The sequence below is a fragment of the Myxocyprinus asiaticus genome, chromosome 14 (genome assembly GCF_019703515.2).
Source record: "Myxocyprinus asiaticus isolate MX2 ecotype Aquarium Trade chromosome 14, UBuf_Myxa_2, whole genome shotgun sequence".
Taxonomy (NCBI): Eukaryota; Metazoa; Chordata; class Actinopteri; order Cypriniformes; family Catostomidae; genus Myxocyprinus; species Myxocyprinus asiaticus.
Genome location: NC_059357.1, coordinates 39392151 through 39416060, shown reverse-complemented (window position 1 = coordinate 39416060; position 23910 = coordinate 39392151). Strand labels below are relative to the sequence as shown.

The 23910-nt window shown below is 37.7% G+C and overlaps 1 protein-coding gene across 5 annotated transcripts in view; it reads left to right on the top strand.

Moving 5' to 3' along the window:
- The window catches only part of gcgra (glucagon receptor a), a 118625-nt gene extending 94953 nt beyond the window's left edge, over positions 1 to 23672 (top strand). For all 5 annotated transcript variants that reach the window (XM_051716475.1, XM_051716473.1, XM_051716474.1 and 2 more), the window contains 10 exons: positions 299 to 402; positions 5065 to 5171; positions 5345 to 5513; positions 7112 to 7271; positions 7389 to 7449; positions 11015 to 11084; positions 13420 to 13508; positions 14080 to 14227; positions 16935 to 16976; positions 17062 to 23672. In XM_051716475.1, coding sequence (XP_051572435.1) covers positions 299 to 402; positions 5065 to 5171; positions 5345 to 5513; positions 7112 to 7271; positions 7389 to 7449; positions 11015 to 11084; positions 13420 to 13508; positions 14080 to 14227; positions 16935 to 16976; positions 17062 to 17424 — 1313 coding nt within the window. In that variant the 3' untranslated portion in view covers positions 17425 to 23672. The remainder of the gene's footprint in view (positions 1 to 298; positions 403 to 5064; positions 5172 to 5344; positions 5514 to 7111; positions 7272 to 7388; positions 7450 to 11014; positions 11085 to 13419; positions 13509 to 14079; positions 14228 to 16934; positions 16977 to 17061) is intronic.
- The last annotated feature ends 238 nt before the right edge of the window (positions 23673 to 23910 follow it).

Genomic DNA, 23910 nt, shown 5'->3' with positions numbered 1-23910 from the left:
GTGACTAAGACATGTTATTGATAGAGTTTGTGAGATTCACCCAGTAACAAAATGAGTAAATTCACATCAATAATGGTGTGAAATTTTTTTGTTTGTTTATGTGGCTGCACTTTATATAATTAGGAATAGTTATTTTAACTTAGCACATCTTTACAGGATTTAGAATGGTTTTCTTATTATCTATTTGCCCCTTATTTAAAACATCTTTACTCTGTATGGAGTATTATCTTATGGTTGTATTGTGTTCTTTTATGTACATGTGTGTACTCTGGGTGATCACTCAATGTATTTGTGTCAGTCCGACATGGCCTGGTGTATGTGGAATGTGATGCAGATGGACAGTGGAGTAAGCAGAAGAATGTCAGTGAATGTGTATCACGAGACCCCACCCAAATCAACATGGTATGTGAGAGATCATTAAGATCTTTAACACTGTATCTCTTAGGCTAGATAAAAATGTGTTTGTTTTTTTCAGTAAATTTCTGTACAATTTGAAACATTCTATCAGAAAAAATTGTCTTGCGCTAAGTGCAGTGCTACGCACAACGACCATGTGCTGTGTCTTATTCCATTTTCATAAGAGCGGCACAATAATTCTAGGCACAATGAGCAAGTGGGCGTTGCTTGTGCTATCTGTGGGCATATCCGTTCAAACGGTGGGTGTATTGTATGTAAATGAAGTGGCACAAATCACAATTTGCTATTTTCCTGAAAATATTTACACAGAAATTACACACTTAACTTTGAAATGTTAATAAATCACATTGTGTTATATTAAGATAAATTATTAAATGCTGGGATTGAACTGTGCCTTCAGAAAGGTAACAGGGTTGAGAGTTTTACACTTTTAGCAACCCCTGTTCTCAAGATCATGACACTACAGGATACTTATTTGAAAGATAAATTAATGCTGATATTTCTACAAATATCAGTTTTTAATAATTGTTTCTGTACAAAATCATGCACTGACATTTAAGCCTGTCCCCTACAGAACAAAACAAACAAAAACAAACAAACAAAAAAACATTTAAAGTATAATTAAAGTAAATTATATAAAGAATAAAAACATAATACTAGCTTTTATTCCTAGATATTTGTTTTTAGAGCAAAAAGAAAAATGGTGTTACTGGATTTGTTGTTTAGTAAAATGTCTATAATAACACATAGGGACTCTTGTTTTTTAGCTGTTCAGTCTTAAAGGGTTCATGTCATGGAATATTTTTTTTGTTTTTTACTTTTAGGTTTTTACTTGAGGTTCACATAATGTTGGTAAAGGTTTTTGCACAAAAAGTTATAATATAGTATTACATGACCTTTTTCCACCATGTCTCTGGACCTCTGTCTGAAATGCTTCAATATACATGCCAACTCTTATGATTGAATAACAACTTTGCAGAGCAAACAGCCCCTGCCATAACACGTTACTATAACACTGCTTTAGTTTGCATCCTGTGTAGGTAAATACTGGATGTCCGCCAGTTGGGGCATAGGTCTTTTTAATATAAAATATAAAAACATAGTACTAGCTTTTATTCCTAGATATTTGTTTTTAGAGCAGAAAGAAAAATGGTGTTACTGGATTTGTTGTTTAGTAAAATGTCTATAATATCACATAATGAAGCTTGTTTTTTAGCTATTCAGTCTTAAAGTGTTCATGTCATGCATTTGTTTTTTTTGTTTGTTTTTTTTGTTTGTTTGTTTTTTTACATATATGTTTTTACTTGAGGTTCACTTATAATGTTTTTTGCACAAAAAAGTTATAATATAGTATTACATGACCTTTTTCCATCATGTCTCTGGGCCTCTGTCTGAAAACGCTAGTTTTTTTTTTCTTTTCTTTTTTTCTTTGTGGTATATCGATTTATTTTTTACACAAATGTATTGATTTGCTTCAGAATGCATTCATCAATTGACTGGAGTGGTGTGGATTACTTTTATGCCACCTAAATATGACTTTTGGACCGTCGAAGTGCTGGCACCCATGTACATCCATTATAAGGATCTGACAGAGCTCTGTCTTCTTCTAAAAATCTTCATTTGTGTTTTACTGAAGAAAGACAGTAAAACACATCTGGGATGGCATCAGGATAAGTGAATAATGAGAGAATTTTCATTTTTGGGTGAACTATTCCTTTAAATTTGTTCCTCTCAGGTGTCACTGTCATGTCCAGTATAGTTGGCACTGCTCAATTTTTTTTATGCAAGTATAATGCATATGGTGTCTTTTGTGTGCTTGCGCTTTTGTTTTATGGACTTTCATTTTAATAGTCTTGTTCCTGTTTCCTGTTATTACCTTGCCCAGATGTGTCTAGTTTGAATTAGTTTGATGTGGATTTAAGCCCTTATGTTTCCCTTGTTCATTGTCTTGTCTTGTCCATTTATGGTTGTATCACTGGTCAGGTTGGTTTAAGTTCTTGTTCTCTATTTTGGCTTAGTTCACTGTATTGTTGTGTCTTTGCTATCTTTGTTCTTTAAATACTGCGTTTGGATCCTAACACCCCACTCTCTCTGAGTAACCCTCTTACAGAAGATCAAACCTATTTAATATGGATCCAGCAGTAGAACTCCTGCTCCTTAGGCAAGATGAAGACTCCATAGAAAAGTATACAGAGCTGTTCTATGCCCTTGCGAACTGTGTAGACTGGGGAGATATATCGCTTTAAAGGACCTCTTTCGACTTGGTCTCAATGAGCCCATGAAGTCAAGTCTGCCTGGAGGCAGATGTAGCTTTACTTTGTAGCAGTACATGGACTATGCTTTACTGCTAAGCTTCTCCCCAAACACAGTGGGATACTGCACTACTACCCTTGTGGCACCCAGTGCCTTATCACCTGAGGTGGCACTCAAAGCTCACTTCATCTCACTCCTAGCTGGACCCCAGAGGAGGAGAATGGAGATCCCCGATACGGAGGCCCCTCTGTTCCATGCTTCGGTGGTTCCGGAGGTCCCCTTCCGTCTCCAGCTTCACTGGTCCCAGAAGTTCCTAGATAAGTGGTCTCAGCTTTGGTGGTCCTGGAGGCCTCTGCTGCAGAAGCCCCTCTGGCCACATCTTCGGTGGTCCCAGCGGTCCCTGGTTCAGTAATTTCAGATGTTCATGGTGTGGTTGTCCCAGCTGCAGTGGTCTCAGAAGTTCCAGGTTCGGTGGTCCAAGCTTCGGTGGTCCCAGATGTTTCTAGTTCAGCTGTCCCAGAGATTCCTGGTTTGGTGGTCACAGCTGTGGTGGTTCCAGAGGTTCCTGGTTCATTGGTCCCAACTTCGGAGGTCCCAGAGGTTCCTGGTTCAGCGGTCCCTGCTTCAGAAATCCCGGTAGTCCCTGTCTAAACCATCCTGGTCTTCGAGAGTCCATCTCCTCCAAAGACAGTTGTACTTCTTGCGGTGCTAGGAAGAGAAGGGAGAGGACCCGAGCCTTATCTAGCCTGGTCACAACCAAAAAGGCCATCTTTGAGTTCAATGCCATGACCACAGAGGTAATTCAAGAGTTTTCTGAGTTCTCTGTCTCAGCTATAGACGTTATCCTTGAGTTTCCTGTCACGGCTAAGGAGGCCATTTCACTGTTTCCGGTCACGGCCATAGAGGCCATCCTCAAGTTCCCAGAGTCCCCTGTCGCGGCCGTTGCCTCTCCAGAGTTCCCTGTTAAGGCCCTTTCAGGCCTCGTTCCCTTGTCAATCCCGCTTACCCTCGTTCCCCTGTCAGTCCCCTGGCAGGGGAACACTCTGCCTGAGTTCCCAGTTGCTCCGCCTAAATCCCCAGCTGCTTTGTCCTCACCTGAGTCCACAGCTGGCTTGCCCTTGCCGAAGTCCCCAGCTGCCTTGCTTTGGCCCCACCCGAGTCTCCAGGTCTGTCAGCACCAGGTCTCCAGATTCCATGGGGTCTCCAGTCCCTCCACGGTGTCCCCAGTGGTCAAGTGTTCATCTGCCGGATTCACCCTGGTCTCCTTGTCATCCGCCACCTCCGCCCTGTTCTCCTGGTCACCTGCCAGGTCCCCGGTGGTCTGCAGCTCACCTGCCAGCCCCTCTTTTGCCTCCATGGTCTCTGCCCACTCCTGATCCCCCATGGTCTCCCGCTCAACCGACTGTCTACAGGTCCTCTGCTGCCAGTGCCCCCTGGTCTCCTGCTCTGCTGGCACCCCATTGGTCTTCAAATCTTATACATCTAAGCTACTTTGTCCATTAAATAACTCTTTTTTTTATTGACTCTTATTTGGATAGTCTTATGCTTTCCTGTTTCCCTTGTTCCTGTTTCCTGTTATTACCTTGCCTGGGTGTGTCTAGTTTGTAATTAGCCCCCATGAGCCCCTATGTTTCCCTTGTTCATTGTCTGTTCTTGTCCATTTTATAGCTGTATCGTTGGTCATGTTGGTTTAAATTCTTGTTCTCTATTTTAACCCAGTTCACTGTTTTGTTTTTGGTCAGAAAAAATCTTTGCAAAGCCTGAATCATAATGGTTCTCAAAAGAATCTTTAGGGAAATGTGCCAAACAAACATATAATCCCACACTGCCGCAGTAAAGAAATACATTTAAGACACTTATTTCTAACGTTGGGATCCTTTAGAAGGCTATGCAGAGATACAGTTGTTCCATTACCAGGAACACCACTATGACTGGGAATCTTACTTGACATGTAAATATTATCGTTGGTTAAAATCAAACTACAGTAACAATAGTACCACTTTTAGTGTTTGAGTACCTCAGCCTCCTCGGCTCATTTTCTATTAATTTACAACAATAATTATGTATGTTGCAGAGGTGGGGATATTCAAATGAATCTGCACTGTGACTCCACAATGCAGCCGTTTTCAAAACGAGTTGTTTTTGCAGGGTGGAAACAGTAAATGCTCTTTATGGACTGGAGAGGAAGTTTCGAGTTCGGAAACGTACAGTATTTTTTTATAATACAGTGACCTCTCATTTTTTTAAATATTAAGGAACATTTTATTCCTCATGACATGAACCCTTTAAATTCACACACATATGCTAATGAATGACACAAAATGCATGCCTTTTTTTAGAGTGATCAGTCAAATGTATGTGTGTTTGTGTATTTGTACACACATGTGCGTACAGCAACACTATGGAAGGATCCTCAGTCAATTCCGCACCATGTACACTGTTGGATATTCTCTGTCTCTTGGGGCGCTGGTGCTGGCGTTGGGGATCCTGGTGGCCTTTAGGTAACATTCAGCTCAAGTAGGAATCACATTCCTTCTGCTTACACTTTAAATGAGAAACGTGTTTTGCATCTGTTTTTGGATCTTGGCTGTGTCTATGGTTAACCATTTGGGTTTCTCTGTGTGAACAGTGTAATGCTTGTTGGCTTTTATTCATTGCACTCTGATCCTGTCAGGAAGCTGCACTGCATGAGAAACAACATCCACATGAACCTGTTTGCCTCCTTCATCCTGCGAGCCTCCTCTATTCTTATCAAAGATGCCATGCTGGAGAGACCAGACACCTTTCATGTTGGTCAGGACATCACCACTGAACTGGAGGTGGAGTGGCTGGTTAAAAATGAGGTCCAAGAGCCTTCTATTCTTCATTATAAGCTGATTGTTTATCTAATTTGAATATAAATATAATATGATCATTAATATTATCGTCTTGTATTCCTGGTTATTTATAACTTTGCTTTATGGACAGCATTTGTGGTGTTCTGTAAATTAGCATAGGAAATACCTTGACCCATCCCTCAATTGGTATATATGCCAGAGAATGTGTCTACAGTACATACCGCAGTATTACAGTGGAAGTCTAGTAAGCAAGCAGGCCAACACAACACATGTACATTTAAAATGCAAAATCTTTTAAGTACAGTACCAGCCAATCTCACTTGACTGAATTTATTTAGTTTCTCGTGATCTTAAAATCCTTTTGATCTAAAGTTGTATGCTTAAATTACTGAAATATGTTATCTAGAAAAATATTAATTGTTTCTGCGAAATAATTTCTTTACACAACTGAAATTTAAAACATTTTGATGCCAAGAACCCCAAATATTATGATTCCCAAGGGACCCCATTCCTAAAATATAAACTACTTTTAATTAAAAATACCAATTTATACTGTGTTATAAAAATAGTATGCTTAATATTATAAAGACAGCATGGTGATTGCAAAATTAAATAATTAGCTTTTATATTGTCATTGTACGAAATCCCCCAAAAATAAAAATAAATTTAATTGGGAAAATATTTACTTTGATTAATTTGACAGCATATGTCAAATTCAGAAATGTATTTATTTATTTATTTGTACATTTTTTTACACAATTTTTAATGAACATTTTCAAGGACCCCATTACGGTTCCCTGGTGATCCCGGACCCAAGTTTGAAAACCCCTGATCTATGCAAAGGGAGGCAACTATTTTGAAGAAGCTAAAATATAAGATAGTTTTGAAACTTTTTAGGGTCCCTACATACTCCCAATATTTCAGTTTGTAATGAAAAAAAAAAGCTGTTATAAAGGCTGTTGGCTATTCAAAATGTGACATTTTGACATTTCTGGCTTTGGAAGCAAAAGAAAAAAATCTATCCACTATTAGGTTTCCACGACTTTCCACAAGCGGAAAAAGTAGAGAGCAGGAGCAGAGGAGTTTACTGTCTAAATTTACTGTCTCTTCCTTATTGAAACCCCCGTATTAGAAACCCCATCACAGCTGTGGTAACTATTTTTTAAATAAAGGTTAATAAAACACAAAGCAAAATTTTGTACATTTACAATAAATTATTTACTGCTAAATAAGGCAGAAACGCATCATTACAATCTGTGACGCCTCGACTTCCTTTTTCAATCGGAAATACGTCAGCACAGAAAAGAAAGCTGCATGGTCTTTAACAAAAATATTAGCTTTTTTCTTTTTAGCTCTCCAGCCTGCATGCCTGACAGGCTCCCATTATAAGTGGACGACAGTAAACACATTTTATGAGGGATTATTAAAAATGGTTAATGGTAATAGTAATAGGACAGTATTTCACAGTTGCCGTTGATAGACTTTAAATTGTGTATTCTTTGAGCAGCATGTTGGTTTGTATCAGGATAACTGAACAGAGATGGCAGGTAAAAATGTAGCCAAAAGCTTTCAGTGATCCAATAACATGTCAATGTGTGTTTCAGACGGCTGTCGGCTGCCGAGTAGCTGTGGTGATGATGCAATACAGCATCCTAGCTAACAGCTATTGGCTGCTGGTGGAGGGAATTTATCTGCACAGCCTGCTGGTGGTCACAGTGCTGACAGAGAGGAATTACTTCAGCATCTACCTGTGCATTGGCTGGGGTGAGTGACACAGCTTTTATACCTTGACCTCATTAACATGGTTAAAGAGCTTCCTCATTGCTTGTCCAAACAGAGTGTCACAGATGGTTTACGCTCTGTATCTCTCTCTTTCCACAGGTGCTCCTTTGATATTCGTGTTCCCGTGGGTGATTGTGAAGTACTTGTATGAGAATGAAGAGTAGGTTATAGAGCCTTGTACCAGCCACTGTTTTCACATGTGGGCATGTCCTGGGAAAGCTACTTTTAAACTGTAGTGTGTTAAGCTACATGCTTGTCATCATTTAAAGAAGTTTAACTGCATTCAACCTACCCTATAATTTTGTAGTTCTAAAATCCAGAGGAGAATTGGCATTTTCAAAGCAAAGGTTCCCTTGGGAATTAACAGTTGGTTTTTAGAATAGGTTTTTATTCTGTTTTAATTTCTCAGTATCATATCAATCATTCTCACAGGACAAGTAAACATGTAAGTGGTCACAACTGAAACCGGCGGGAAAACACAGAGATCCATTTTTAAATAAGCGACTGATTGACTCCCATTATAAAATTGCAGATTTCAGAGTATTATTACAATAATTGAAACAAAGTAAATTTAAAAATAAATATGCAGTTATTCTTGGTTTTTAATTCCCTTTTCCCCCCACAATTCCTTGATAGTAAAAATAATATTAACTTTTATTGTTTGCCATTTTCTGTTGGGTCCAACTGAGCAAAATGATGTGTCACACTTACTCTGTATTTTCCCACTGGTTACAATTGTGTCCAAGAATAAATCTCATACTTTCACTAACTTTAAAATAAATAAATAAATACAAAAGGCATACAGTGTTTTTCATTGGGCTATCCAGTGAGTAAAATACATGTGCCCACTCATCTGAGAAAAATGTGGGATTAAATGGGTAAATTTACTCTCCATCACTGCATGTGGGCTAAGTGTGTTTGTGTCACACAGACAGAGGGACTGATGAAACCCAGCACTAGTAAAATAGTCAGTGTGTTTTTTCAGTTAGCAGAGAGCAGTACTCTGTCATGTAGCATTTGTTTTATAACAAATCAAAAATATAAATGGTGATCACAAGCTACACTTAGCCTAGATATTCTGCCAAAGACTCTGATGCTACCCAGATATTCGGCTTCTCTGTGTTGACGAGAGCATTGAGCAGTTTTATGTTCCACTTCCACTCCAATCCTTTGGTTTTGGATGTATATTCAGCAGCCTTTGCACTGCATTGTCCTTAAAGTTACACAGAACATTGTAAAATCTCATAATAAATTATTCACTCAGCCACTTTTATTGTTGGAGGAACTTTCAAGATGTACATTTCTTTTAATGACTGAACATAAGGCCATGCTGGGATTACATATATTATTAGGGCTGTGAATCGATTAAAATTTTTAAACTAATTAACTGCAGTTTTCTGTGAATAATCACGATTAATCATGGTAAATTATGCATTACAACAAATATTAAAAATATATAATCATAAATATATTTACTTTATACTTGGTTAGTCAGCACTTATTTTAATTATTTAAATATGTACATGCTAAAAAAAAATTGTTTTTGTTTTTTTTGGAGAGTTAATTTGACACATTTTTATAAATCTTTGATACAAGTATATGCCATGCCATTTACATGCCATAAAGTCAGTGGATATGCTGTAATTAAAAGTTGGGCAAAATCTTCTGTTGTTTAAAAGTGTACTTTTTAATAATAGGATCGAATGGGCTGATTCAATTCATATCAAGCTTTATTGGCAATATAAATTTAAGTGAACATTGCCAATGCATTATTAGAAGTTTAATTTCCTGAAGTTAAAAATCTCAAAACTATTATTTTCTCTGGCTGGCGTTCAGCCTCTACAAGTATACCTGGCTTTAGCTTGCTGAACAGCCACATCCTTCGTAAATGCTGGGTCATTCTTGCGGCTTCCCTTTTGACAGTTCAGATAAAAGTGAGTGAGGCTTTTCTGGCAATGCGAAGGGAAATGGCAGTTTGCCCGTATTTCTCCCACACCTGGCTCACCACTTGGTGAAGTCTCCATTCTCCATACAGTAAATCCGCTCCCGTGTTTATTATGCCCGGGACATGATTTGCGCATAATAAATAAGTGTGCACTGCTCCACACAATCAGTTTCTGTGCTAGGATGTGCAGTCGAGTTGAGCGTTTATCTCCTGGAAATTTCTATGCTAATTTTAGCCACAGAACCACAATCCTTGGTCTCTTCAATTAGAAATTCTCAAGTAAAGTGTATTTTGCAATTCTCTTTTTCAAGTAATTTTTACTCACTCTTTATTTGTACATTTAACTCAAGCAATGTAGCACTGATTTATACCATGCTTTTAAAAGTATACTTGCATTTAAATGTTTTTATGGTATTTAGTCATGTACCATGACACGGAAGCCTTCTAAAGGGATGCTTAATGCATGCTATGTAGTCCATTAGACAACATTACCTTGCTTAAATGGCGATAGAAACAAGATCCAGAGCTGTGCAAGCAGACCTGAGCATTTGATAACAAACAGTTAAATTTTTTGATCATGAGCATGTCATTTCAAGTAGGAATTGAACAGACTCACAAAACAAGAAGTTACCAACTGTAACAACAAAATCTACAATAAAATGGTTTAAATAATCTTGCAAACAGAGAAACCATGCAAACTCATTAATTATTCAAGCCCGGTGCATGCTGGGAATGATGTTCTTCATATATCTTGATATTTATATATTTGTTCTGAAATGGTCTTAAAGGGTGATTTTCATTAAAAAGGGGTACAATTATCAACCAAACCCCCACTGTTGCCACAGATTAAAAAAAAAAAAAATGTAATAATGTAAGAAGTACAATACAGTTTAGTCTTGAAAACTCTCAGAATAAGATTTATATTATTATATTGGATTTGACAAATTAGTAGGTTTATTCTTGATGGAATAGATCTGCTTATGCTGCGGCAAAACAAGACTTTCTGCTGCTAGAACATACACAGACATGCTGTTATGAGTTTGTAAAACATGTTGCCGCTGCACAATTAGACATACATACAATCCCTGTGAAGTAGATCTAGACCGGTGGTGCTGAGAAGGAGGAGGGTTTCAGTGAGAAAACTCGTAGCATTCGACATTGAACCTGGCTAACATACAAACAACAGAGATCATTTAAATGCTAGACATAAGGTATGCTAGTTGACTGGCTCACAGATTTGATGTCCATTAATCATTCATCACTTGTCCATCTAGCTGTGTTAAACAGCCCTGATCATTGCTTCTTGTTGATAAGCCAAGCACTGTCTCCACTCTTTAACTATAGCTCTCTACTCAACAAACGGCATCATCTTTCATGTGTCTGTGATGCTATTTGTTGCAGAGTGTTGTTGTTGTTTTTTCCACACCATCACCGACAGGTAAATACTGCACAGATTTAACTCTGTAGTATGGTGTTACAGATACAGAGATAACACTGTATTTTCAGTATTAAAGGAATAGTTCACCCAAAATTAAAGATTCTGTCAGCAACTACTCACCCTCAGCTTGACAGAAAGATTCAAACGAATGCTTTTTTAAAAAAAATTTTAGTTTATGGTAACTGTGGCCGTTTAGCTCTAAAGAGGACCAAAAAATACCATAATTCACCAAATTCATATATACTAAAAAATCTTACCCTCTACCATAGAATGAAGTTTATTTTGTGACATATTTGCTTATTTACACTACAGTAAGGTATTCTGGCTCTTGTTGTTTATCAGATGCTGGGTGCAGAACATACACATGGAGTACTGGTGGATTATTCGTTCTCCAATCTTACTGGCTGTCCTGGTGAGTGAGATCTAACTTAGTTGACCTGAAAGAGGAAAATGACCATAGAAGAAGATGTGTACTTGCAGTTCGTTATGAATATACATTTCATAACACAACAATGCGTGAAATCAAGCTTGTATAAAATCATTTGTGTTTACGTTCTTACCTCACTCACTGTTGGCCACCTAATAATGTAATGCTTACACTGTCACACCCAATTATATTGCATTCACCGATGCATTAAACACACCATTCAATATTGGTCATTTCCATTATGCATGAAGCACAGTGCCATAAAAATTGCATTCCAGGATATGTGAATATACTTATGATTGAGGAATATGTGGTGAAGTCAACATGAAATCAAAATTGACCCTATTTACCTTAATGCACTTTCCAGGTCTTGTTGTGCATGATTAATCAGTGCATGTTATTCCAAACAGAGTATGTGCATCGAGTTGAGCAACAGCAATTTTTAATTATACGATAAAAGCATTCTGTAATCACTCCACTCCAACTTCAGTCTGGGTTTTCCATTTCCCACTCCTCCATAACAAAACAAAGTCCACTCCATTGATTGTCATTAAAAAGGGTGAACATAATTTTAACCAAACCCCAATTGTTGCCAAGAAGATAAAAAAAAAATGTAAAATAAGAAGTAAAATTCAGTAAAATGTAGTTAACAATATAGTTCACCTAAAAATGAAAATTCTCTCATCATTTACTCACCCTTATGCCATCCCAGATGTGTATGACTTTCTTTCTTCTGCAGAACACAAACAAAATTTTTAGAAGAATATTTCAGCTCTGTAGGTCCATACAATGCAAGTGAATGGTGACCAGAACTTTGAAGCTCCAAAATGCACATAAAGGCAGCATAAAAGTAATCCATAAGACTCTAGTGCTTAAATCTATGTCTTCAGAAGTGATATGATAGGTGTGGGTGAGAAAAAGATCAATATTTAAGTATTTAAGTCTTTTTTTTTTTACTATAAAACTCCACTTTCACTTTCACATTATTTCACATTCTGAAAGTGAAAGTGGAGTTTTTTTATTTATCTGTTTCTCACCCAAAGTGATTGCATCACTTTAGAAGACATAGATTTAACCCCCGGAGTCTTATGGATTACTTTTATGCTGCCTTTATGTGCTGTGTGAAGCTTCAAAGTTTTGGGCACCATTCAGTTGCATCGTATGACTTAGAGCTGAGATATTCTTCTAAAAAACCTTTGTGTTCTGCAGAAGAAAGTCATACACATCTGGGATGGCATGAGTGTAAGTAAACGGTGATAGAATTTTCATTTTTGGGTGAACTATCCCTTTAATTGTAGTTATTGTGCACGTTTCATTGGTACATGCTATTTCAAAAATTCTGTAATTACTCAACTATATTTCTACTCCGGGTTTTCCATTTTCCACTTCTCCTTAACAAAACAACATCCACTCTACAACAAAAGTTCAGTCAGGACCACTTCCATCAAATGAATACTTTTATTGACCTATATGACAATTTAAGCAATCTGTTGGTGTTGGTGTTGGTGGGATGTTTCTGTTCTGGGCAAACTCCCTGCTCGTGCATGGACAGGGCAGGGAGAGCAGCGAACAGATCCAAGCGAATAAAACAACAAGGTACAATTTCCTAACAAGTTTTTGTTTTTTTTGTTTTTTTTCTGACAGTGGCAGTACAACATATTGCAATCATTCATTTGCATAATAAAGACTAAATGTATACTTGATAGAGCTTCAAACAAGCTGGTATATCAAGAACAAGGCACAATAATACATGAAGATAGACTTACAATAGATTACCGAGAGAGATGAAGTTGCGTCCTATATTTTTTTCTTGTTGAATAGTCAGAAATACTGTATGTGTAAATAAAGAAGTTAAATCGGTTGTAAATGCAATTTCACATTCACTTTAAGTCCTACAACCATGATTCAAAGAGTCGCCATCCTCCTCCTCCAGATGCTAATTCCACATGATTGCACTGAAAGGCACAACTCAAAATTGCTTCCATAAAGGGTGCATTGGCTGTGAGGTGCACATGATCATTTAGCAATGCGCAGTGATGTTTCTGCACAACTGTCCAGATCTCAAGTGCTTCTTTATTCGACAGGAATTCCTATGTTTGCATTCTCACAGGGTTAGAGACGGTTCAACTGCTGTTCCCAGATTCCGCCAAGCACGACTGACTTCCTTCCCCACGGTCGTTGCCGCCCCAGCCCCTCATTTCAATCTTGAGTCATTTGTTGTGGTGTGAGGAAACTGTTGTGTCAGTTTTGTCCTGCTAATATGACGTAATGGTCTTAAGCAGGGCCTTATGATGTTGATTTGTTTTCTTCTGTGTCTCAGATTAACTTCTTCATCTTCATGCACATCATTAAGATCCTTGTGTCCAAACTGAGGGCACATCAAATGAGATATTCTGACTACAAGTTCCGGTAGGTGTCCAACAGATCTCGTCATAAAAAAATAATTAAAGGACCAGTTTACCCTAAATTGAAAATTCTGTTACCATTTACTCACAACCTGTATGAATGTCATTCTTCCATGGAATGCAAAAGAAAATGTTTTGAAGATGATATTCCATACCATAAGTATACAGTGACCAGAGGCTGTCAATATCAAAAAAGGACAACAACAACAAAAAAATTACCACAAAAATAGTCCATGTGACATGTGCGCTATATTAAGTGTCTTCTGAAGCCATACAATAGTTTATGCGAGAAACACAGAAATTAAACAGTTCGGAATTTATGTTTTGTTATTTGCTGAAATTCTAGATCTCCCCCATAGCTCTCAAATTGTATTCACATTCAAACCCATTAATTTTTGTTGTATGGAAAGAAGAAGCATGAACATACCTGAAAACATCTGCTTTTGTGCTCCATGGAAGAAAGTATTGCCATTTTTGAACAACATAAAGGTAAACAATGACATAATTAAAATTTTTGGGTAAACAATTCCTTTAACACACTGTTGTTGTTTTTTTCTCTTTCCCCTCATTTTCAGGCTTGCTAAGTCCACCCTTACCCTGATTCCGTTACTGGGGATCCATTCGGTCCTGTTTTCATTTGTTACTGATGAGTCTACCTCACATGGTGCTCTACCACTGCGCCTCACAAAGCTTTTCATTGACCTCTTCTTCAACTCCTTTCAGGTCAGATAGTAATTTAGGTTCTTAATACACATTGGCTAGGTTCAGAATAGCGTACTACCTTACTACTCTTACTATTACTGCAGTATATTGCATGTATTTTGTGTGCAGTATGCACATTTTCCAGCCTGAACTCACAAAATTTATGTGACAATGGAAACATTTTTGCAAACCAAAATTATGAGCTTTATTACACGTTTGGCTGCAGTTTCCCAGTGGGTGGCGCCAAAGTAGAGTGAAATTATGTTGTACCGAGACAAGGTTTTTAAGGTGAATATTAGATGGATGTTTTAATGAGTAAAACGTACCTCCCTAACCTAAAACTTTCAACTAAACCTAACCAATAGTGTCCCAAAAGCAAATTCAACATGAAAAGCACATGTTCTGAAGCAACCACGTCATATCGTGTCAATTTTATAGCACTTTCGCTTCACTTTCACTTTCATTTCGAGCTGCCTTGGCTGGGCTCCAGGCTCGGTTTCTGAGTCCAAAGTCCAACAATCTATCAGGTGAGCTACCAGAAGCTAATTATGTTGGAATAAATGTGTACCGTATTTTCCGGAAATAAAGTCGCACCTGACTATAAGTCGCACTGGGTCAAAATCGTGTTGTTTAGAGAAAAAAAACACAGATAAGTCGCATCTCTATATAAGCTGCACTGACAGAGGTTGCATACGAACTCACTAGGACCTGGGAGCAGCCGTCCGACTTCCCTTCAGATGCTCAAATGTCAAATGTGCTCATGTAGTGAAAATGACAGTGGGCCTACCTCAGAATCTACACATTGTACCACAGTGTTTTTGTGCTTGTTTTAAACAGGAGAATTTATTGTGTGTAACAGTTTCTCATATTCTGCTTATGTTTCATGAAAGAAACATGGCAACTTTAAAACGCTTCTATCATCTCTATGACTGATGTTTCATCTGTTTTTGTGTTCGTGTTTGACCGGCCGACATCAGTTATGAGTAAATTATGTATATATAAGTCACTTCAGACTATAAGTCGCAGGACCTTTCAGATGATGAAAAAAAGTGTGACTTATATTCCTGAAAATACGGTAAATGTAGGTGGGTGTGTAATACAAAATGTATCGTTTTTAAAAGATGCTTTAGAATAAAGGTGTTTTGATATAATAGCATTGCAGTGTGTGAGTAATAGAGTGAAAAATAAGTGTTAATAAAGTCATAAACAGCCAAAGTACCCGTGATTTGTGTGAAAGTGAATAAAACTCACAGATGTTGTAGCACCTCTAGTGTTAATTACACCCGGTAACTGCAGCAAAACGTAGAAAGCGTCACGTAAAACTCAGTGTGCAAAAATGTAGTTATTCTAATGTTCATTCTATGAGACTAGGTTGAAATTTTCTGTATACATACTGTAGATTTACCTAAATGTGCAGTATACTGTGTCGCACAATATAATGCACTCGGCCTGACCTTCTATTTCCAATTGTGGCATAAAGTAATCCACGCATTGTGCTCTGTTGTATACTGCTCGTTTTTGGCAAATACATCTTGCTGAGTGGGAATGTCCCTTGATTAGGTGGCAGCTTTGGAAAAAAAGAAAAGAATTTGATGTTTTGTTGCTTCTTTTACAGTGTCAGAACTAATTACTTCAAGTGAGCAGGCTGTATAAATTGGCAGACTTACCCTTTGACAAACTGATAATGACACTAAAGTGGAGTGCAGCTGTAATGTGTCAAATTTGTATCATCTGCCTGTAGCAATAGCCCTGATGAGACTTTTCATGCTTAAAGATTCAGAGGGAGGGAGATTGGAAGAGAGAGAGAGAGACCATAAAGATAGACTGCTACTGTATGTATCCATCTGTAGACACTTCAGTCCTAATTGGCTTTAACTTACTGCAGATTGCACTCAGTACACTCCTCATTCAAAGTGTCTATGTATATTGTCAGGTTTAGCTCATTAGCAGAAAAAAAAAAAAAAAAAAAAGTATTATTACCTTTATAGATTTATGAAAGTATCTGTATTTGTTTATATATGACTATGAACTCAAAAGATGGTGTTTTGCTGGGCTTCTGGCTGTGAAAGCAATTCTCAGAACACTTATGTATGCTTTGATTGATGCTTTTATCAAAAGAGACTTACAGTGCATTCAAGGTATGCATACTTAAAAAGTGCATACTTTTACCAGTATGTGTGAATCAGTGACTGTGGCATTTCTATCACCATGCTATACTAGCAACTTCATGGCATACCCTGCTGGAAAGTCCAACCTAGACCAGTTTGAATTTCCATGCTGATCCAGCTGATCCTGGTTTGTGGTGATTAGTGCTGGTCTAGTTAGCAGACATGCATATTCACCAGGAAAACTTAACCTAGCCAACATGGCTAATGTAATTTAGCCTAATTGGACAGGTTCCTGGGTGAACATCCTTGTAGGCCCTGGGACAACATTCCTATTAACCACACTTTAGGATTCACCGGAATAGTGTTTGGCTTAGAGCTGAGATTAGGGGCTTGAACAGAAATCTAATCAATCTGTTGTTTCCTAATGATTTCAGGGGTTAGGGTAGAGAAGCCTCAACTTTAAACTTATCCCTAACCCAACCCTTATTGAGCCTGTAAGGCTGATGAACCTCTCAGGCACAAAACACTCTATATTGCAACACATACACCACCTAGTTGTAGACAAGTGAAGTCTTAAATGGTAGTAAAGTTTGTTTATTCATGCTCTGATATGTTCACAGGGGCTGCTGGTTGCAATCTTATATTGCTTTGTAAACAAAGAGGTGAGTTTGATTCCCTTTTTCTAAATGCATACACAGCTTTTTTTGCAAATCCGTTTCCTAACCTTTCATCTTTCTGATTGTTCAGGTTCAGTCTGAGATTCTAAAGAAGTGGAGACGTTGGAAGCTTGGGAGGGACATTGAAGAAGAGTACCGCCACACTTACAGCCAGACCTTGCAGATGAAGAGTGGCAGCATCATGGTCCATCCACCCAATCTGCCCCGACTGCCCGATATTGCAACCACAACCTCGACGCTCTACAGTCCAGAAGAGAAGCAGATGTTGGTGTCCAGCAGCCAGAATGGTATAGAAGCTGGGCAAGGATGCCTGCAATTCACCACTACGCCACAAGATGGCTCCACCTGCAGTTCGCTAACAGAGAATCCAGTGGGAGCTGACAGGGCACGGCGTTATAGCATTTCAAAGGACAATGCTGAGAGCAACCTGTGAGTTGGAGGAAACGTGTCTCAGCGGCAATCCTTAGCTTGATCACTCTCGCTTCTTCAAGACGAGGAACCAGAACCGTTGGTCCTAGCTGGAGCGAAAGGTGTGTATGTGTCAAACAGTGCCTGGATGAGTATGTGAGAACACCTGCTGTCTCTAAAGCTCAGCAGGCAACTCATGATGGACATTTGATAATGACAACTCATGATGGACTCATGAAGGATCAGTAATACTAAAAGGTGGACATACCTTAAGGAATTGCACAAGTGTACATGCTAAAAAAACATGAGTCTTACCTCTTGTCTGGTATAGCTGTGTATTATGTTGGTGGTTCAATACAGGAGACCCATCTGGACAAATACACACACCAAAAAAAAAATAATAATTATGCAGGGGACCAAAAGGAACCATCATGACCATACATCTACAATGTCTCAGAATGGATGGACTATAAGAAGAGACACACTTAACTGAACTTAAATAAACTGGTTTATGCATTCCAGATAGTATTATTGAGGGTAAAGAGAAACCAACAGGTTCTTGTCTTTATAGCCATCTTCTCTATAACCCATCCCTTCATACTCTTTATGGAAACAATTGATGCTTTTTGGTACATGTAACAAGTAAGGGGGCGTTCACACAGGATGCATTGACAAGCTAGATGGAATGGAATGTATTAGAGTGCAATAGTGCCCACCCACTTTTTCAGCTGTCTTGGTTCCGGAAGTTGAAATAACGCAGACTGTTGGCTTAATCAGAAGCATATACCATTGATTGACAACCTCTTAGCTCACTGTAGGTCTTTCTTTAAAGGTTTATAAATTATCATTAAAAATCAATTCCCCTATGGAAAAATGTATGGGATATTTACTCCCGGAACCAGACTGTTGCGCTCTATTGAACAGAAGGCGTGTTTATAGGTGCATTAACTCATATAGGTTTATAGGTGCATCATTGCTGATGTACACATTCAATATGTAAGAGTTGCTTATCCCATCCCTAGACTGATCTGATTGGTCTGTTATCCATTGTTGTAAAACTTACATTGATCCATAATTTAACTTGTAAAACTTTACAATGTAGTGCTCATGGCGCATAGTGCTAAAAAAAACCAAAAGACGTTTGTCTGGCAAATACAATAAATCTCAAATGGAATGCAAGAACATGTCCTGTGTGAACTGGCCCTAAAGCTGTTTGTTTAGTTGAATTAAAACCATTTTGACCTGGTTAGAAATGATTGTCAAGGCAAGAACGAATCAAACAGTACTTCTTCTGTAGGTGATAGACCCAAATATTACAAAAACACAAAGATTATGCAGTACAACACAATTCAAGTCTAGTACAAATCCATTAGTCTCACTCATATAATTCAGAGGTGAAAGTTGCTTAAGGCAAATTCTGTACTCTGAGCATGAGTTCAAGCACAAGTTATGTGAATGTGCCACTATTAATCAAGATGATGTGCTCCCTTCAAGGAAACATGCTCAGTATACTCAAGCATGTAAAAAATACCCATATGTAAAAGGCTTTAATTAAAGGGTCTAAGTCAATTAACCCGTTTACAAGCACTTAATAAACTGGCTTATTCCAGGCTTTTTGCAGAAATCTGCATTCTGAAACGCCATGTAAACGTAAATGCAGTTTTCTTTAAGCCATTTAAGGGATTAAGAGAAAGCAGTTTAATACACATAGGTTTCTGGTGTCCATGTAAACAAGCTCAATGCCTTAATGGAGTTGCATGCCAGATATGGGTCCCATGTCGCTGGTCAAAGCATATGACTTTCCACCAGACATGTTGATAACAGTCAGTATTAGTTAGCTACCTGTTTTGCATGTTTCTTATCTCCTGATAGGCAGTTTAATTCTTTGGCATATATCTTTGAAAGAAGTTCATGAAGCGTAGGAGTATCTGCAAGGAAGACAGGCAGCAGCAATGAGAACATTTTGAACAAATTGCAACCTAAGACATTGATCAAAGCGATTCCTCGCTCAAAGGATGTTTTCATGCTCAGTTCAACATATAATTGCTTTAAAAATGCATAATCGCACCACTGAAATGATTTTGCAGTAGAGTTTAAAGGTGAAGTGTGTAAATTCTGCACTACTAGTGGGACCAAACAGAAAATAAATGGAAAGTTAAATTTAGTTATTTTTGCTAATCTGTTTGGAGCCGCCAGTGGCATAGAAATCAACAACCTGGTCTCATTGAATCAAGTTATACCTACACACCCCCTCCCCCCTGCGTATAGGGAACCATGAAATATCATTTTGCAAAAATATTGCCACAGTCATGTCATTTTCATGAGATCAGCCTGGAAATTACACATTTCTCTTTTGACGACAATGAGCAGCTGATGCCCTATATTGTGTGTTTGTGTGCATAAAAGATGCACATTTATAATATTTTCTTTGGATCATCAAACACATGATGATCATGATGATAATGATTATTGCAAATAACTGTGGGGGGCAATTTGCACAATTTTAATTTATATTTGTCAGATATGTATATATCAGTATATGCCTGTTGAGATTTGTAATGACTTTGTTTTGTGATGTGTGTATTTTGTGCTTGTGTGCTTCATGGAGAGTGAGAGAATCCTTACGGTCCTGGTTTAAAGTTTATCAGTTTAAAAGAGAAATTGACCAATTTTGCCTTTTCTGTGAAGCAGACAGAGATAAATTTGTGTTAAAGGTAAGGTATAGGTGGCTATTTTGTAATAATTGCAGGTGAAAGACTCTTACGAAGAACATGCAACACATTTTTTTCCAAAAAAGGAAATTCTTTATCGCAACAAGGGATCAAAGGACATGAACTTGTGAACTTGCCCGCTTCTGCCTGTCAGCAGGGGATTGTGCTGTAGCACGCACTCTTAAAGGCACCACTGCCTAAATCTCCCTTCGACCAAAAGATTTGTGAAAGGCGCCTTTAGATTTGTGAACGAAAGGGGCAGGGGCTTGCACCCCTGTAGCCCCCCGTTCTGTGCACGTCAGTGATCCCAGGGATACAAGAGCCAAGCTTTTGTAGTAGCAGATGTTAACATGTAACATGAGATGCATTTGGTGAATTAATATATATATATAATATATATATATATGTATGTATTTTTTTTTTTTTTTTTTTTTTTAAGCATCAGAAAATATAAGACGTTGATAACTACCAATAGTTCACCCAAAAATTTAAATGTAATCATTTACTCATTCTCATGTCTTTTCTACTACAAAATTAAACACAAACACATGTTTGGAAGAATGTCCAAGCTTCTATTTCATATACCTTGAAAGTGGATGGAGATTTATACCGCCAAGCATTGAAAAGAAAAAAAAAACACCATAAACAGGGCAGTCTCATGATGAGGATTTCACTGCAGTGACTTCTTCATCATGCACCATTCTTACCTCAGTTCAAATGATTCTATAGGCTCTGCAATCTTTGGTTTTATCGCACATGTTTTACTGCTTTATGTTTCATTATACTTATAAATAGGGATGTACCCAAAGCCAAAAAACCTTATTCAGAAAGGCAATAATAATGACTTCAAAATGAATAATGAATTCTACCGAATAATAGAAAAAATATTCATTAGACTGAATATCCAACAACAAGCACAAGAATAGACTTATATTTTAAATAAACATATGCAAAATGACAATGTGATATCTCAAGTTTAAATCAGATGGCCGCGATGCAGTCTCTGTTTATTCTGCGTGTCTCAGAAATGTGAAGTTGTCAAGAGTAACATTGACTAAGATACTATATCATACACATTTTCCACTTTTTGACATGTCTGTGTTTATGTTTAAAACCTTTCGAGTGAGAACATGCATCTGTATCTCTGTCGCTCCTCAAGCAGGCAAGCCGGAAGTGTGTGTGATGTGAGGGAGGGATGGATGAAGTGATTTCTTTATAAAACAATGCGAACGCAAGCCACCTGCAAAGAACAGGCACGAACTGTTGTGTAGGGCTGGGATATCATTGCAATGATTTCACTGGTGATCTAAAATGAAGCAATACTGTGAATATCGCAATGATTTGAATGCACTTTTTAACTGGCTACTTGATTTTCTAAAGAGCGCATCATTAGACTAATTTCACAATCCTTCAGGGCTGCACAATCAAAATAACATCAAAATTGTGGTATAGTTATATGTGATTATTACACCGCAAAAAGATGAGAAATTAATAGCCTACATGGTCTATGTGCACCTCAGAGTGAATAAATAATAATAATATTAGTAATAATAATAATATTGATAAAAGAAGAAATATTTGTAGAACTACAGTATATGTCATATTTGCTCTATGGAACAATGAATAGAATAGTTACATTTGAAAATGGGCTTTTCATTTATGTTTGAGGCACTTCCGGTTTAAGCCCCGCCCACATCCGGTTATATCTGAATACAGATTATTTGGCAAACGATACAGATACAGATAGTGGCTTCGCTGTTCACCCCTACTTATAAATATATTAGTTACATTATCATATCAATATAAAACATGCATCTGGCTGGTAAATGTAGTCACAACACTGTAATTTTAAGATATTTTTGAACACATAACCCCACCCCTACACCTAAAACTAACCAACCATATATAACAACAATATAATAAACCAACAATAAAGACATAACAAGCAGATAAAAGTACAGTTCAAACGACTTGTGCTGCATTTAAAGTCCTCTGAAATCATATAATAGCTCCAGAGGAAAACTGAAGTTTAATCTCTGAACATCTTCCTCTCGCTGAAGGCAGCTGCATCTCATTAAAAAAAATATAAACATTAGCATTTTGCAATCTATCATAAGTTAGGAGAGCCAATGCCATTTCACATCACTGATGTCAAACTGTCATAACGCTTAAAGATGTAAGCGACTTTAGCCATTCTAACTTCCACGAGACTGAGCCGTTGATTTAGCCACACCTTCTCTGTCCAAAACACAGCACCGATAACGTTGAAACAAATAAAAAGCTTGTTCTCACGGTTGTCAGACACAACAGTAGTGAAACAGCACCCTCAACTGACAAATTAGTATTCAGAATATGGCATTAAGCCTCAATAATTTGCTACAACGACAACACTATGAGAACGTGCAAAATGATTGACAGGCATAGTGTCAGAGACCGAGGCCCGCGGACACATTTTTGTTTGCTGTTTACAGAGTCTAGAGTTGTCATAGCGACCTGCGAGATATATTATGACACTTATTTCAGTAATAACTTTTAGGGAGTAGGAGCGCTTACAGCACCTTTAAGGCAGCCGATTTTAATGTTTTGAAGTGTAGGATTTGAGTGTTAAGGCGGATGGGGGATGCAGTGATGCAGGCAATGGACCAAGGAAAATGTTTTGATGGCGCAGGCAAAAAAGTATTGCCATGAAAGTAGTTCATAAGATTTTTACACTATATTTCACTATATTGGCACCATTTTTTAAGTGGACACAAGCTTGAATGAGATTTGCAATAAAGGGGAAGATTGTCACTGACAAAGCTATCATATGGCTTCAGAAGACTTGGATATAACGTACAAGCCGTATGGGCTACTTTTATGAGGCCTTTTGGATCTTGGCAGTATAAAATATCATACACTTGCAATGAATGGAAAGGAGCAGTTCAGACATTCTGCCTAACATCTTATTTAGTTTTCCAAGGAAGAAAAAAAAAAAGAGGTTGGACACAATGAGTAAATGTAAAAGTTTCCTTTTGGGAACTTGTGAACATTGGTTGGTCCCAAAACAGTAAATAGAAGATGCCAGTATATGAAATATTGCTCTCCTGTATTCCTTGCAAAAATATGACAAGAGATCCTTGTTTTGCCCCTGAAATAGTTTTTTTCTGACTGCAGTGTCTTTAATTGAATGTATTGTGTATACCTCAGTAAAGATTTCCGACAGGTTTTTTATTATTATTTATCACAGTGTCGGTGTTCCATGGCATGCACCTCATTTACATCACGAGCGGCTCAATAAAAATTAAATTCTCCCATTATAATCAACGATGCTGCCTACACTGCAATCAAGCCATGTAATGTGACAAAGCTTGCAGCGAAGACAGTTTCGTTCAGAAATAGGAGCATTCTAGTGTTTGTGGTGTTGTATATCTTGCTTACTGTGAAGATGGGGTGATGGTATGGCTGGCCTAAACTCCGAGAGGAACAGAGAAGGCCTGCCATCCTGTAGATAAAAATTGTGCTTGTATGTTTTTTGTTTGTTTGTTTTTTATTAATTCTGATATGAAAATGGTGAAAAAATAAATTCAAGTAAAATAAAGTAGTTTGATGTGTAGTTTGTCTCTCACTATTAATAGACAAATAGCTCCAGTATGGGTCTGTTTTGTTAGACTGACTACATTTTATTGCAACATTGAAAGACACAAATCCTGGCTTTTGCATTACTAATAGTGTAAACAATGAATGGCTTGACAAAGTCTTGACTAGAAGTTTAAGGTTATAGGCATTAAGTACAGTTTGATGAGAGATTTGAAATTTAAAGG